At 46.0% G+C, this 16,770-nt stretch overlaps 1 protein-coding gene across 1 annotated transcript in view; it reads left to right on the forward strand.

The window, feature by feature from the left end:
• ZZEF1 (zinc finger, ZZ-type with EF-hand domain 1) overlaps nucleotides 1-16,770 on the forward strand; it is a 159,662-nt gene that overhangs the window by 136,489 nt on the left and 6,403 nt on the right. Inside the window, exons 44-53 of the mRNA XM_011947504.1 lie at nucleotides 2,322-2,521; nucleotides 4,607-4,726; nucleotides 6,069-6,260; nucleotides 7,620-7,720; nucleotides 9,431-9,566; nucleotides 9,672-10,031; nucleotides 10,933-11,076; nucleotides 12,835-13,003; nucleotides 13,182-13,280; nucleotides 13,767-13,932. Of these exons, the coding sequence (XP_011802894.1) occupies nucleotides 2,322-2,521; nucleotides 4,607-4,726; nucleotides 6,069-6,260; nucleotides 7,620-7,720; nucleotides 9,431-9,566; nucleotides 9,672-10,031; nucleotides 10,933-11,076; nucleotides 12,835-13,003; nucleotides 13,182-13,280; nucleotides 13,767-13,932 (1,687 nt within the window). The remainder of the gene's footprint in view (nucleotides 1-2,321; nucleotides 2,522-4,606; nucleotides 4,727-6,068; nucleotides 6,261-7,619; nucleotides 7,721-9,430; nucleotides 9,567-9,671; nucleotides 10,032-10,932; nucleotides 11,077-12,834; nucleotides 13,004-13,181; nucleotides 13,281-13,766; nucleotides 13,933-16,770) is intronic.

Raw genomic sequence — 16,770 nt, forward strand, 5'->3', positions numbered from 1 at the left:
GTGGTGGCAGGTGCCTGTAATCCCAGCTACTCGGGAGGCTGAGAGGCTGAGGCAAGAGAATCACTTGAACCCAGGAGGCAGAGGTTGCAGTGAGTCAGGATCGCGCCATTGCACTTTAGTCTGGAGAACAAGAGCGAGACTTCTCTCAAAAAAAAAAAAAAAAAAGGTGAGATGTTGCTGGGTGCATAGGGCTTGTACCTGTAATCTCAGCACTTTGGGAGGCAAGGCAGGAGGATCGCAAAGCCTGGAGCCAGGAATTCAGTGCCAGCCTGGGCAATACAGCAAGACCCTGTCTTCTACCCCCATCCCCACAAAAAAACGAGAGAGAGAGATATTTTAAGAGATTTTAAAATGAGAAAACAATAACTTTTATATTTAGCCATCTGTTTTTCATTTCTAGTGCTTTTCATTCCTTTTTAAAGATTCAGTTTTCCATCTGGGATCTTTTTTAGTTTTTAGGGGGACCTGAAAAACTGCACTGAACATTATTTGTAGTGCAGGTCAGACATTACATAATCTCTCAGTTTACCTAGGGGACTATTTTTTACTTCATCTTTGAAAGATAATTTTGCTGGGTAAAAAATTCTAAGCTGAGTTTTATCTTCAGATACTTTAAAGATGTTGGTCTAGCCTGGGTGTGGTGGCTCACGCCTGTAATCCCAGCACTTTGGGAAGCCGAGGCAGGTGGATCACCTGAGGTCAGGAGTTCGAGACCAGCCTGGCCAACATGGTGAAACCCCGTCTCTACTAAAAATACAAAAATATCTGGGCGTGATGGTGCACGCCTGTAATCCCAGTTACTTGGGAGGCTGAGACAGGAGAATCACTTGAACCTGGGAGGCGGAGGTTGCAGTCAGCCAAGATTGTGCCATTGTACTCTAGCCTGGGTGACAAGAGCGAAAACTCCGTCTCAAAAAATATATATATATTGGTCTGTTGTCTTCTGGCTTGTGCAGATTCTGGGATGAAGTCTGCTGTCATTCTTCTTTTGCTACGTTTTTGTAATGTCTCTTTTTCTTCTGGCTATATTTTTAGCAATTTGATATGCACGTGCCTTGACATGACTTTCTTTATGTTTCTTCTGCTTAGGTGTTTATTGAGCTCCTTAGATTTATAGTTTTCATCAAATTTGGAAAAGTTTTGACCATTATGTATTCAAATATTCTTTCTGCCCCCACCCCCATCTCTACCAGGACACTTCCACTCTCTCTGTTGGAAAGACAAAATATTCCCAGCTCTCTGTGAGCTCCACGAATTGTTCTGTCTACTGTAGCTCTTTCTCCTGCCCCAGGTAGTTTCCTTTCACAGAAATGTGCAGGTCAGTATGCAGCCACAGACTCATGATCGACTCTGTGGATCTCCGGAGAGCTCTCCCCAACCCACCCCTCTCTCTGTGCATCTCCCTGCTCTGTGATACTCTGCCCTGTACATTCTAGCTGCCTTGACCTCCCTGAACTCAGATCTCTGTTTCTTTAATTCATTCAGACTGCTGGATTCTGCCTGGATGTTTGCTTCCCACTTTGCAGCTTGGAAATCGTCTGCAGATAGCTGGTGCTATTGGAGGGCTGATCTAGTTTATGTCCCTCCTCTCGGGGACCATAGTCCTATACTACCTTTTGCCCAATATTTACAAGCTATTGTTTCGTGTTTTTTCAGTATTCTGGTTGTTTAAGGTGGGAGAGTAAATCCAGTCTCTCTTGTTCTGTCTTGTTTGGAAATGGAAATCTCATGTGTACCTTTTTTTTTTTTTTTTTTTTGAGATGGAGTCTGGCTCTGTCGCCCAGGCTGGAATGCAATGGCACGATCTTGGCTCACTGCAACCTCCACCTCCCAGATTCAAGTGATTCTCCTGCCTCAGCCTCCTGAGTAGCTGGGATCACAAGCATGTGCCACTGCACCTAGCTGATTTTTGTATTTTTAGATGGGGTTTTACCACGTTGACCAACCTAGTCTTGAACTCCTGACCTCAAGTGATCCACCCACCTTGGCCTCCCAAAGTGCTGGGATTACAGGCATGAGCCACCGTGCCTGGCCTCATATATGCTATTTTTAAGAACTTCTGTTAACACCTGTGGAGATGGCCTGCTTGTACACAATAGTAAGAATGCAAATTGTCCCACTCAGTTGCTTGATGGATAGGTAGCCATTACTATTTTTGTGTTTACCTGCAAGCTGGCTTTATTGGCTAAGACTGAGCCCGGGAGATTTGTGTTTCTGCAGTCCCTGCTTTAGTAAGGCATGTTACTATGGAAGAAATAGCTGCTGGAAGCATGAACTGTACTTTTTGTGCCTTTCTCTTTCTGCCTGATGTCACCCTTCAGTGAAGGACTACCAGCTGGTCCAGAAGGGAGGAGGACAAGAATGTGGTGACTCTCAGGCCCAGCTGAGCCAGTACTCCCAGCACTTTGCCTTTATCGCCAGTCACCTTCTGCAAACCAGCATGGACAGCCATTGTCCCGAGGCAGTGGAAGCAACTTGGGTCCTGTCCCTGGCCCTCAAAGGATTGTATAAAACACTAAAGGTAATGGTGAGCTTCTCCAGTTGGCAGTGGACCTGGCTATAATTTGACATCTGCATGGGGATTAACTAGGAGGAAATGCCATTTAATTTCAATGGATGGTAAACCATAGGATCTTGATTATTTTTAGAAACGCGTGGGCCTTGCGCACAGATAACTTCAAAGAGGAAATACTATTTTCCCGATAGTTGGCTTCTCTGTCTTTTCATTGTTTCAAGGAATCCGATACTACTACTTCATGAGAACACAGCTTTGTCAGATGAAGAGAAAACTTGACTGAAAAGTTTCTCACTTTCCTCTCTAAATGACAACTCTTGTGCTTCATCGTAGACGATGAAGGGAAGAAGAGAGGGAGCTAGCATCCTAGGGAATGAGCGACAGGTTTCGCAGTTGGAGTGGAAAGAGGTAGACAAGTTAAAAAACTGGGCAATGGCTGGGTGCAGTGACTCACAGCAGTAATCAAGTAATCCTAGCACTTTGGGAGGCCGAGGCCGGCGGATTGCCTGAGCTCAGGAGTTCAAGACCAGCCTGGGCAACATGGCAAAACTCCGTCTCTACTAAAAATACAAAAAATTAGCCAGGTGTGGTAGTACGCGCCTGTAATCCCAGCTACTCGGGAGGCAGAGGCATGAGAATCATTTGAACCTGGGAGGCAGAGGTTGTAGTGAGCCTAGATCATGCCATTGCACAGAGCAAGACTCCGTCTCAAAAAAAAAAAAAAAAAAAAAAGGGCTGGGCAATATTGGGCATGGAGATGAGCACGCTCACTGACTTACGAGAATTTCCAATACCTGAGAGGCAGAGAAATGATCTTTCAAGGAAACACATGTCAGCTCACTTTTAGGATCATCTTCCCAACAGAGATATCCATGAAAGGAGGAGCTCAGCTGAAAAGTTGAAGGCTGTTCAGCGGAAGCACCGACAGGGAGCTCATGGAGGGCACTCAACACTGCGGGAGCTAGACTCAGCGGCATTTCAGCTCTGATCTACCCTGGGAGTTTGTGGTTGTAGAATTGAGACTATTCATCTACTGTTTCTTTTGTTTATTTGTTTGTTTGTGGGTTTTCTCTGGCATTTCTTTGTTTGAAACAGGGTCTCGCTCTGTTGCCCAGGCTGGAGTATAGACCTGTGATCACGGCTCACTGCAGCCTCAAATGCTTTGGTTCAGGGGGTCCTCTCGCCTCAGCCTCAGTCCCTAGCTGGGACTAACCACAGGCATGCACCACCATACCCAGTTATTTTTTATTAATTTTTTATTTTTTAATTTTTTTTAGAGACAGGGTCTTGCTCTGTTTCCCAGGCTGGTCTTGAACTCTTGACCTTGAGCCATCCTTCCGCGTCCGCCTCTCGAAGTGCTGGGGTTACAGGCATGAGCCATGGTGCCCAGCCTGCTGTTTCTTTAGTTGATGACATTTATCACAATGTGCTACTGTTTCCATTGTTTACATTGTAGTAGGAAAGGGAGAATAAACTTCCTAAGGGCAGCAGTCATTTCTGTCTTTGAATCCTTCATTCAGCAAATATTTGTTGAGCACCAAGGGCCAGATGGAACTGAGTGTGTAGTATTGAGCCAGAAAGAAGGTCCCTGCTCTCCTGGAGCTTACGGTCTGACCGGCAAGAGAGACAACAGGCAGCCTGCAAGAAAAACTGCTGTGGGTCAAAAAAAGCCTTACTCTAGTAAAATTTGAACTGATAGATAAGGAGTCAGCTTTGGGAAAACTGGACAGAGCATTCCACGTGGCATGAGTAGCAAGCTCCAGGCCTCAAAATGGAACACACGTGGTTGTCAAGGAGCAGAAAGAACACCTCCCAGGCTTCAGGATAATGCAGGAGAGGGGGTGCGCAGCCAGAGAAGCAGGCAGGGACTTTGGTCTCTGTCAGCCATGATCAGAGGCTTGGATTTTAGCCTAAAGAGCACCGGACAGCTTTTGGAAGTTAGAGCAGCGGGGTGTGACATAAAATAGGCTTCATTCAAAAGTGTGTGTTGAATGAATGAATGAATGAGTGAATGAACAGACGGAGTTATAGCTAAGGTTGTACCTTCTTCACTCTAAGGCAGTCACAAATGGTTCTTTTTCTGCTTGGCAGGCTCACGGTTTTGAAGAGACCCATGCTACCTTCCTTCAGACCGATTTGCTGAAGTTGCTGGTGAAAAAATGCAGCAAAGGGACTGGCTTTAGTAAAACGTGGCTCCTCCGGGACCTGGAAGTAAGAGACGAGAGGGACTCCTGCTCCTCTTTCCTGGTGCAGATGTACTGGCCTAGGAGTTAGAAGTGTCAGCGAGTTCCAGTTGCTTCTGCCCTGTGCACGCTCATTTAGTACAGTGTTGGAAACTCCCTTGCTTCTGTATTCCCTTTCGGAAATAGGGATTATGACACCTGTCTACCCCTGTCAGGGAAAATGAATTTAATGTTTGTTCAAAGAACAGTGGAAGAGAAGTGTTTTATGGAAACACATGATTAACCATTATATCATGGTAATAAAGTATACCCTTGAATTTTTATGCCCTTTAAAGTTGCTTTCAGCCAAAATCAGCCTCTAAATTTGTCCTCACTGACGTTTATTTTTATGTAGGATTTTAGTTGATCATTGTAATTTTATTAATGTTCCCGTTAGACCTTAGAGTTTTCTTAGCAGAACTACTGTGGTTCCCTGTGGACTTTCTGTGCCCAGTGCCAGCTTTAGGCCCAGGAAAGGCTGCCGCCGCATAGGAGGCAGTGAGTGGCCATTCACAACCCAGCAGAGGCTGGAACCTGCAGAAGCAGCTCTCAGTTGCCAGAAGAGGATTTGGTTAGGTTTAAGGAAAATATGCTAAAACATATTAATGGATAATTTGGAGAGTATTTGAACTTTTATTCTTAGGGAATATTTTAAATTAAAATTTTTTATTATTAGAACCACATTGCAGAAAACTTTATAAAAGGAAAAAGAAAAAAATCTCCAAACTCTACATCACAAACACAGCTGCCATTAGCATTTGGTATATTTTCTCCTTCTTGTTTTGTTTCTGTGCATTTCATGGTGCATGTGTAAATCTAGACTGCATCGTGAGCATCTTATTCAAAGAAACTGATGGCATGTGGGCTTCTTTCTAGGTTTTGATGTAGCTTTCATAACATTTTTTATGGATACATATAATACATGAAGGTGGCTTTCGGTTTTTTTGCTATTAGTGCTTCACTGAGCGTATTATGAAAATAACTTTGTATATTTTACATTATTCGTAACAGATGAGTTGCTGGGTGAAAGCATATGAGCATTTCCCTAGCTCTTTACATTTTGCCAAAAGAAGTTCTAAAACGGATGATAGCAGTTTATACCATCTGTAGGAAAGTTAATAAACACAAAGGTCCCCATAGTGTTCAGTTAGTATTTCTTTGGTTACAAAGTATAATTAAACATACATTCGTGTTTCTTTTCTAATTTCACGTTCTTCAAGTAAATTCTGATGTCTTAAAATGGTTAGGCCCAATATTTTCATGATTAAAGGACTGTACCGTCTTCCCGCCCACTAAGCGCTCACATTCAGCTGGATTTTCTTTCTGTGTAGATTTTGTCCATCATGCTGTACTCCTCAAAAAAAGAGATGAACGCTTTGGCTGAGCACGGAGACCTAGAGCTGGACGAGCGAGGGGACCGAGAGGAAGAGGTGGAACGGCCAGTCAGCAGCCCTGGCGACCCAGAGCAGAAAAAGCTGGACCCCCTTGAGGGCCTGGATGAGCCCACCAGAATATGTTTCCTGGTGTGTTCTTGAGTCATCATGTGGCTTGGGAGGGACTTCTGAGGGATGACTTCTCTTTGGCCCGGGCCACGTTTCAGCCTAAACATGAAAACGCTTCCATAGGCTGTCCTGAGAATTCACTTCCCAAAGACTCAATCTATGTTGTGCAGAATTGATCCACAGAAGAACAGAAAAGCCCCACAGCAATAGTTCTTAATATATTGGGTTATAAACTCAAAAGCTTTAGGTCCTCTCTCCCCATAAAATACACATTTAAATATGTATGTAAAATTTTGCATGAATTTCCAGGGCTTACCAAAGCCCTAAGGCTCGTCCAGGAACTTTCTACAATAGTTCCTTCCTCATAGTTGCTCAGAAATACACTCTTAGCTCCCCGAGGTAATCTGTTCTTCCTCAGAATAATATGAAAAGGATGAGGGCTTGGGCTTCAAAAGTTGTAATTAAATGAAGAGTAAACAGAATGTAGGGTAGAATGTCAGAAAAACCAAGTCCCAGCCAGGCACAGTGGCTCACACCTGTAATCCCAGCACTCTGGGAGGCTGAGGCAGGAGGATCGCTTGAGGCCAAGAGTTCAAGACCACCCTGGGTAACTTAGCAAGACTCTGCCTCTACAGAAAATAAGACTAGTCAGGTGTGGTGGCATGCACTGTAGTCCTGGTTACCCAGGAGGCTGAGGCAGGAGGATCACTTGAGCCCAGGAGTTCAAGGTGACGGATTTTGCAAGAAAGTTTGCATCCTCTGCCACAGAGCATACATGCATTTCTGTATCCATGAATAAGTGAAAGCTATGAATCCAGTTGGCACAATACAGAAAATGATAATGTCATTGATACTAACAGAAAGACTACTCTGATCGACATTGCTGACAAGTTTAAGTGCAGGTTAAAACTCTTGCCTTTCTAAGCTTTTGGTACTCAGTGGTATGAGCTATGATTACACCACTGCACTCCAGCCTGGGCAACCAAGTGAGACCCTGTGTCAAAAAAAATCCGAAGAAAATACCATGCCCATATATGTGCTAGTTGTCAAACTTAAGTGTAAAACGGTTATAGAGACACTAGCCGTGAATACGATGTGGTAAGTATCTGCTGTTAGCACTGCATTTTGTTGATAGGATATTTCTTTGGGGGTTTTAGTGTTTTATAATTTCCTTTGAAGTTACAATCCTAATGTAGGTGTTACATTCCATGCTTTAGTGCTTACAATTGTATATGCTTTTTAAACTACCCATATAATGTTCCTCAATTATAACCTGTGGAAGCTTTTGCTATATTATCTTCTCAGTTTTGAGTTCAGTTTACCAATACGGTATTGAAGCACTTTTAATGGTTCTTGTCTGCATCCTCCCCGGGCCTCCAGATGGCTCATGATGCCCTCAATGCCCCTCTGCACATTCTTCGGGCCATATACGAACTGCAGATGAAAAAGACTGATTCTTTCTTCCTGGAGGTTCAGAAGAGGTAAGGGACATTTCGGTGCAGCTGAAGTGTGGCCAGGGAGAGCACATGTGAGGGCGGGAGGGTGTGCGCCTCCTGGCAGCGGCCTCTGGATCGATGGACACTCCGACAGGCCGGGAAGCAGTTGCTAGTCCTTTGTAAGGCGAGGTGGGAGGTGGCCTGTGCTGCATTACCTGGATCATCTTCGAAGTGCACTGTGGTTCCTCTTTAAAACTGATGTTTGTAGTCTGCCTCTGAGAAGTAAGTTTCTGAGAGGAAACTTATTTTACAGACGCAGAAATTAGGCAGGCACCAAAATGTCTCTTATGTGTAATCCCAGGGAGCAGATAGCGCAGAACAGGAACTTCTGCTCAAGAGATTTTTAAAATTAAGAACATACCCTTTATCTTGGCCAGGAAGTTCAGAGCTAGTTCTTGGGCCCAGCTTTTTAATTTGGGTAGAACTTTACATATCTGCAGTCTAGTCTCTTCCTCCATCCCCTATATCCTAATTTTGACTTCTTATTCTAACTGTAAATTCTCATTTAATTTGTCTTTTATTTTACATTTCATATGTCTCTTTTATGAGTTTCTTATATATTGCCTAAAAGCCTTTGTGAAATGAAGCAGGGTTGCATTAGTTAGGGTACAGTCTAAGCTGCTGTAACTAAGAAACAAGAAATACAATGGATCAGGGCAGTAGAATGTGTTTTCTCTCACGTAACAGTCCAGAGGTGGGCAGAGTCTGGGGTGGGTGACAGCTGTGCTCCACAGAGTGACCCAGCAGTCCCAGCGTTCTTATCTGTGCAGTGGAAGCTCGCTCGGCCACCCCACCTCTCGGTTCTAGCCCAGAGGAAAGGGGGAAGGTGGAGAAGGGAGTGCGCTATTAGTCCAGTAGACTCCAGAGGTGGGACACCACTTCGCTCACCTGCACTGCCCAGAACCCAGGGGCATCACCACATCTAGCTGCTAACCATGTCTCTCGCTGGGTGACTATAGCTCTTGCTAAAATTCTAGGGAGCTTTAGAGAGAGAGAAGGGCCACCAAGTTTCAGCCAAAGTCGTCCAACTGTTCAGACTGCGTTGAAATAAGGCAAACACCAGGCTGTAACCATTCCAGCTGTTTCTGTACTTCTGTTTTCTGCGTGTCATTTTCATTTTTCTGTTCATAAACCTCCAACCACAGCATGGAGTCACGCTGAACCCATTTTGATTCAGGAGCTACCCAATTCAGGGATCACTCTTTGCTCAGTGAAACTCTGTTACATTGTCTTTAAAAAAAGAGAGAAGGGGAGTCCAGGCATGGTGGTATGAGCCTGTAATTGCAGCTATCAGGGAAGCTGAGGCAGAAGGATCGCTTGAGCCCAGGAGTTTCAGTCCAGCCTGGGCAACAGCTTCAACACGTCATCTGTCAAAAAATAAATTTAAAAAAAAATGTTTTTTTTAATGAAAATAAAACATTAATAACATTTAAATTAATTTAAAAAATGAAAAAGATAGAAAAGGAAAATGGATTTTGCAGGAGAGTTTACATCCCCTGCCCCAGAGCATGCATGCATTCTGTATCCATGAATAAGTGAAGGCTGTGAATCCAGTTGGCAAAACACAAATATGATAATGTCATTGATACTAACAGAAAAACAACTCTGATCAACGTTGCCAACAAGTTTAAGTGCAGGTTAAAACTCTGGCCTCTGTACACTGTTGGTACTCAACTTTGTGCTGCCTTTCTTCAGGTTTGATGGTGACGAGCTCACCACAGATGAAAGGATACGGTCCCTGGCTCAGCGGTGGCAGCCCAGTAAGAGTCTGAGGCTGGAAGAGCAGAGCGCCAAAGCTGTGGATACAGACATGATTATCCTGCCATGCTTGGTATGTCACCCCACCTTGGACCCAAAGTGTCCGCACCCCATCCCCCACCCCATAGCACCACTGTTAGAAGGCTAGAGCTCTGTAACGGTGGGCTTGGGTTTGCAGTCCCGGCCTGCACGCTGCGACCAAGCCACTGCTGAATCGAACCCTGTGACCCAGAAGCTGATCTCCAGCACAGAGAGCGAACTGCAGCAGAGCTATGCCAAGCAGCGCCGTAGCAAGAGCGCCGCCCTCCTGCACAAGGAGCTGAACTGCAAGAGTAAGAGGGCTGTTCGGGACTACCTCTTCCGAGTGAACGAGGCCACGGCTGTCCTGTATGCCCGCCACGTGCTTGCATCCCTGCTCGCCGAGTGGCCTAGCCATGTGCCAGTGAGCGAGGACATCCTGGAGCTCAGTGGCCCTGCCCATATGACCTACATTTTGGATATGTTCATGCAGCTGGAAGAAAAGCACGAGTGGGAGAAGGTAGTTATGCAGACTGAGCTTGCGTTCACCCACCAGGTTCTTCCTCTGCCCCACAGGCTTCCTCCAGTGAGTGCTTCCTGGAGCGAGGCTACCTGTGTGGCTGTGCGGCTCCCTGACAGGTGTGAATGCAGCAAAGGTAGGGCTACTGTATCCTCTCCCAAGGATTGGGCTAGTGAGGAACTCAGGGGCCCTGAGCGCAATTTCCAGCTGAACCAGAAAGCTTTGTCGCCATCTTCCCAGTTTCCAAGTGCAGAAATCTTGAGGCACATTCGGTAGCTCCTTTTTGATCGTGTCCCTCACCCACCTTCACACACAAACACACAGTCCATGAGGAAGTTCATTTGGCCTCTCAGCCTTGCTTTGCCCATGTGAGAACTCCACCAGACCTCGAGGTCCTTGCCCGGCCTTGCAGCCCTGCAGGTGCTGGCAGGCTTGCTGTAGCATATCTGTCTTGCGGAAGGGACAAAGGGAGCCATCCTGCCTCTGCTAGGCCATTGCGTGGACATGTTCTCCCCCGGTTCTTGCCACCTAGAGCTCCCAACTCTGCACCTCACTCTAGACATCGATCACATTGTGTGGTCATTATTTATCCATAGGCCAATCCACCTACTTGGCTGGGGACTCCTTCAAGGACCAGGACCCTTTATGACTGGTTCTGTCAGTTCTTTCAGACCACCTCTAAGCAGTATCATTCTGAAAGGACTGCAGTGTCCTGATTGACAGCAACAGCCTGGTCCCTGGAGAGGCTGGTGGAGTTGTGTTTGGGTGATGGAGTCACAGAGGCTCGTCCTAGGTCTAAGATGATGCCAGCGCCTTTGGGTGGGTCTTGGGTTGAAGTAAACTGTCCCTTCTTCCTGATGCCACCAGCAGGCCCTGACCTTATCTGTCTGCTTCCTACCAGATCCTGCAGAAAGTGCTCCAGGGCTGCCGAGAGGACATGCTGGGGACCATGGCCCTGGCTGCCTGCCAGTTCATGGAGGAGCCAGGAATGGAGGTGCAAGTGAGGGAATCGAAACACCCATATAACAACAACACCAACTTCGAGGTAGGACCTGGGGCTAGCAGGCCCTGTAAGGGCTACTGAGTGGCAGAGACCTCATCAGTCCCCTGGACAGCAAAGACCTGTCCAAGAAAGCGCTTCCTTGAACAAACTGCAGTCTACCTCCTTGAGGCCAGGGATTCTATACAAGCAAGCCTTCTCTTCTCCGGGCCTTGCTTGTTTTAATAGAAGAAAATGGGCCACCGTGTCCTGCAGGAGAGCTTTACTTTCCCTGCAGCAAGCTCCTGAGAGTGAGTCCTTGGCTTCACAGTGAGACAGTGAGTCTGAATGTGGTCCAGGTTGAACCCTCACTCTTCAGCTGCCTCCTAATGACCTGCCCACACCTTGGATACTACAGCCCCTTTTTAAATTTCCCATAACTGAATCAAAGTCTCATCTTTTCCATCCTTAACTCTGTATCTGGGCAGGGAGGTAGGCATTTTGATGAGGCAGGAATGGGGCAGCCTCTGTTATTCTCATTGACTTAAGGCCATGTATTTCCTTTAGCACTTTTTTTTTAGACGGAGTCTCACTCTGTCACCCAGGCTGTGGAGTGCAGTGGTGTGATCTCAGCTCACTGCAACCTCCGCCTCCCGAATTCAAGTGATTCTCATGCCTCAGCCTCCCTAGTAGCAGGAATAAAGGCACCTGCCACCACGCCCAGCTAATTTTTGTATTTTTAGTAGAGATGGGGTTTTACCATGTTGGCCAGGCTGGTCTCTAACTCCTGACCTCAGGTGGTCCGCCTGCCTCGGCCTCCCAAAGTGCTGGGATTACAGGCGTGAGCCACCTCACCTGGCCCCCATTAGCACTTTTAAAAATGGAGAGAAAACAGAAATGTTGGAGTTGCCCAGGCATCTGCTTCCGAGTAGAAGGTACCTGCAGCAGCAAAGGTGGATGATGAAAACCGATTTAGAACTGGGTTACTGGCCATCTGAGATTTTGTTTTTCAGAAGTATAACCTCCTAACTGCCTTCCTTCCAAGTCTCTTCTCTCACCATGTTCCTGCGCTCCAGCCCCACTCCCTTGGTCCCACACAGGCACATGTGGTCAGCCACCAGGTTCGACCCCAGAGAGATCTTGTCTTCTCCACTAATCCTAGACACCCGTTGTCCTTCTCTGGAGTTCTGCTGCTGCTACTTTCTGATTTCCTCACTTTTGCCTCAGCCCAGCCTTACTCCATACCAGCTGTCAGTGATGCTACACCGTGCAAGCCTCACCAAAGCTTTCCAGGGTTTTCCCTGTTCAGAGTCTTACTGCCTCATTTTCATGCCCAGGGCCTTCAGTGTCTGCCCCTGCCAGCCTCTCTGGGGTCATGTCTTGTCCCTGTTCCTGCTTCCCAAGCATATGTGCCCATGTAGCACACCCTTTACTCCAAACATGCCAAGCTCCTTGCCATTCCCTGAACGTGCTAGACCTTCACAGGGCTGTTCCCCTGTCTGAAACGCACCCATGCACCCAGGTCCACCTTGCCTCCCACTCCTGCCTTCTCCTGGCAGGGTTCTCCTGTCCTCTTCACTCTTCACAGCAGCCTGACCCTCCTTCTGTGGGGCCCCATGTCGCCTGCCCCACTGTGCATCCCTCGCACTCTGTTTGCAGTCCGTGCATGCTCCTCGCCTCAGCTGGACTGTGCACTCCTGGAGGCCAGGGCTGTGGTTCACTCATTCGCACGCATCCAGGTCCAGCACAGGACTCGGCCTGGGGCAGCTGCAGTCGTGTCTAGTGAGCACATGGACAGAAGTGTTCTCCATTTCCCCTCTCTAGGATAAAGTTCACATTCCTGGTGCCATCTACCTCTCAATCAAATTCGACTCTCAGTGCAACACAGAGGAGGGCTGTGACGAGTTAGCCATGTCCAGCAGTAGTGACTTCCAGCAAGACCGCCACAGCTTCAGCGGGTCTCAGCAGAAGTGGAAAGATTTTGAACTTCCAGGTAGTGAAACAGATACTCGATTGGATAGGTTCTTCACAGGCAGTGTTTCACCTTCATACTGAGAAGGGACCTTACTGGAGAATGTTGAAAGGGGTTTAATAGCTTTCATCCGAAACGCCTCTGTTGTCGTTCCCTGTTGCTGCAGTTCCTGACCTGCCTCTGACTCTTGTGTGCCTAGGAGACACTCTGTATTACCGCTTCACCTCCGACATGAGCAACACCGAGTGGGGCTACAAATTCACCGTGACGGCCGGACACCTGGGGCGGTTCCAGACAGGTGTGTGCTCTGGGCTTTGCGTTCGCACCATCTGCCTGCCAGGGACACTCCATGGCTGTGGGTGCCATGATGTCACTGATCTTGGTTAAAATCAAAGCAGGTACTTGTCTCTCACACTTTCCAAATTTGTCTCACAAGCCCCACACCTGTCACTCCTGAATGTGATTTCATTGGCTAGTTGTAAACTTGAATGGCCAGCTATGAGAGGCATTCTGTCAGGGCGCGACAAGGATGCTTGTTCTCTTAGAATTTGCCAGGGCATTTTGAAAAAAGGAGAAACTGAAAATATGACCCCTGTGTCATTTTTACAAGAGCCTTAATTTCAGCCAGAATTTAAATGATCGCAGTTATTTCATCCTATTGATTAAAATTTGAGCAGTTTATAAAATGTACAATTCTTAACGTACACAATTGTTACACTTTATATAATAATATTACTTATTACATGTCTCTGTTTGTATATCTGTGTTTTGGGGTGTTGGCCAGGATTCGAGATTTTGAAACAGATGTTGTCAGAAGAAAGGGTTGTGCCTCATCTCCCATTGGCAAAAATTTGGGAATGGCTGGTGGGCGTGGCCTGTCGCCAGACTGGCCATCAACGATTAAAAGCCATCCACTTACTTCTGAGGATTGTGCGATGCTGCAGCCACAGGTAAGCAGTGTCCTGGATGGGAGCCCTTTGCCAGGCATACATATCCCCACTCTGTGGCTGGCCCTTTCATGCTGTCAGCGGTGTCTTTGATGAAAAGACATTTGTGGTTTTAATATCTTCCAGTGTTTCAGCCATTTGCTTTATGCTAGCATTCTTGGTGTCTTGTTTAAGAAATGTTTGCCTTACTCAAAGGTCATGAAGATATTTCCTGTGTTATCTTCCAGAAGCTCGTTTTTCCTTTCACACTTAGAGGACTATCTACCTGGAAAGCATTTGAGTGTATGACAGAAGGGGTAGGCATCAAGTTAGTTTTGTTCCATGTGGATCTCCATTTGACTCTATAGATTTTTTTTTTTTTTTTTTTTTGAGACAGCCTCACTCTGTCATGCAGGCTGGAGTGCTGTGGTATGACTATAGATCAATTTGATGAGAATCAGGATCTTTAGAACACCAAGTCCTCTAATCCACAGCCATTATATATTCTACTTATATTCCTCTATTGTTTAGGTCTTAGTAATATTGTATAGGTTTCTATGTAGCGGACTTAACATTTTGTTAAATTTATTACTAGATATTTAATGTTTTTGATACTATAATTGGTATTTTTTAATTTTAGCTTTGTTTTTTGCTGATATACAATTAAGTTTTGTGTATTGCCCTTATATCCAGTGACTTTACTAAATTTGTTCATTCTAAGACTATGCAGATTATTTAGTGTACAGTCGTGTCATAATGTAAATAAATGTTATTTCTTCCTTTCAGTGCTTAGACACTGTTCTTGCCTTTTGCACTAGGTAGGACATATAGTGTTGAATTGGGGATTGTAGACATAATTGCCTTATTCCTCATCTATGAGGGAAGGTAGTAGTGACTGTGTGTGCCACACATGTTGTCTACTTGGCCCCCACCCTCCTTCCTCAGAACCCTACCTGTCAGAAGCTCATTCTTCCTCTTTCCTGCATTTCCAAAGCACACAGACACAGACACACAGAATGCCAGCCAGAGTGCGTTGATGATATTTGAGGTAACAGGTTGTCTTCTCATGGAATAGGGAACTGTCATTAAAATAACAAAGGACTCTGAAAGTCAGGGGAGAGAACATGATGGCTGGTATAGTCAGTCCATAGGCAGCGTGGAGAGAGAAGGGAGAGCTGGGCATGCTTGCTGTTACCCCCATGTCCTCATACACAGACAGGATCACTTAGCCCCACACGGGCTTAGCTCTGTTCACTTGAGCGTCGAGTCCAGTAAGAACAGTCTGGTTGAGCAGTGCTTATGAAACATGGAACATCTCCATGGTCTCCTGGCTGGTGGGCCCTTCTTACCTGCAGCACGAAGGAAGACTTGTGCCCCTGCCTGCAGTCTGCTGGCCATTGGCAACCTTCTTTCCAGTGGGGACACCCCTGCACCCTCTGTCCTGAGCCCGGAGGGAACTCCCAGTATGCCTTGCCACCCTAGCCTCTTTTATGTGTGCTCCTCGTAGAGTGAGAGGGGGCCTGCCTGAGGGCTTGGCCTGGAGGCCACACACAAGGGGCAGTCCTCAGGGGAGGGACCTTCTCAGCTCGCAGGTACATTTTACCTCACATGCTGATGCTTCTCTGAAAACCCAGCTGGAAAGCTATCAGAATTTTCCTGTTTGTTTTGTGAAGATTTATTCCTCTGGGAAAAAGAGATTGGCTTCAGGATAACAATTAAATACACACAATGATTTTTCAAGTCATAAGAGAAAAAGCAAATTTTTTAAAAAAAAGCAAAATCCAACATTATGTAATTATATGTAGCCATTTAACAAGTTCTAGAATATTATTTATTTCATAATTTTTCTTCTTCAAAGGATATTGAGTTGGAATTAAAGCAAAGGACAGCCTCCCTCTGAGTAAAAACGAAAAAAAAAAAAAAAAAAAACTCAGTTCATTCTCTCAGCAGGCGTTCTGCTTTATTTAGGGAAAAGCTTTCTGCCCCAGCAACCTTGCAAGCATCTTCTTGTGTTTCATAAGCCAAGCCGAAAATCATAACAATGGTAGTCATCACTATTTTATTTTATTTTATTATTTTTTGAGACAGAGTCTCGCTCTCTTGCCCAGGCTAGATTGCAGTGGCACCATCTCAACTCACTGTGGCCTCCACCTCTCCAGCTGAAGTGATCCTCTCCCCTCAGCGTCCTGAGTAGCTGGGACTACAGGCGTATGACACCACACCCAGCTAATTTTTCTATTTTTTGTAGAGACGGGGTTCACCATGTTGCCCAGGATGGTCTCAAATTCCTGGGATCAAGCAATCCCCCAACCTTAGCCTTCCAAAGTGCTAGGATTGTAGGTGTGAGCCACTGCTCCTGACCATCCTTTTTTTTTCTTTAATTTTTTTTTAGAGGTGGGGTCTCGTTCTGTTGCCCAGGCTAGAGTGCAGTGGCACCATGAACTCCTGGGCTGCAGTGATCCTTCCACCTCATCCTCTTGAGTAGCTAGGACTGCAAATATGAGCCATCACGTTTGTCTGAAGTGTTCTTTTCTGATTATTAAAGCAGTGAGCATTGTAGAAAAGCTAGAAAGCTGATAGGGTCAACTGCTGATGGCATCTTTGGTTATGTCTGTTTACTGTTGTTTTTCATACGCATTGAGAAAATACTGTATATGCAGGTTATTTTTGAATTTTATTTTGTATATGTAGTTTTACATCTTGCTTTTTTTCTTCTTTTTTTTTTTGAGACGGAGTCTCCACTGTCACCCAGGCTGGAGTGCAATGGTATGATCTCAGCTCACTGCAAGCTCCACCTCCAGGGTTCAAGTGATTCTCCTGCCTCAGCCTCCCTAGTAGCTGGGACTACAGGCGCCCGCCACC

This window comes from Colobus angolensis, unplaced genomic scaffold (assembly GCF_000951035.1).
Source record: "Colobus angolensis palliatus isolate OR3802 unplaced genomic scaffold, Cang.pa_1.0 Scaffold267, whole genome shotgun sequence".
Lineage (NCBI taxonomy): Eukaryota > Metazoa > Chordata > Mammalia > Primates > Cercopithecidae > Colobus > Colobus angolensis.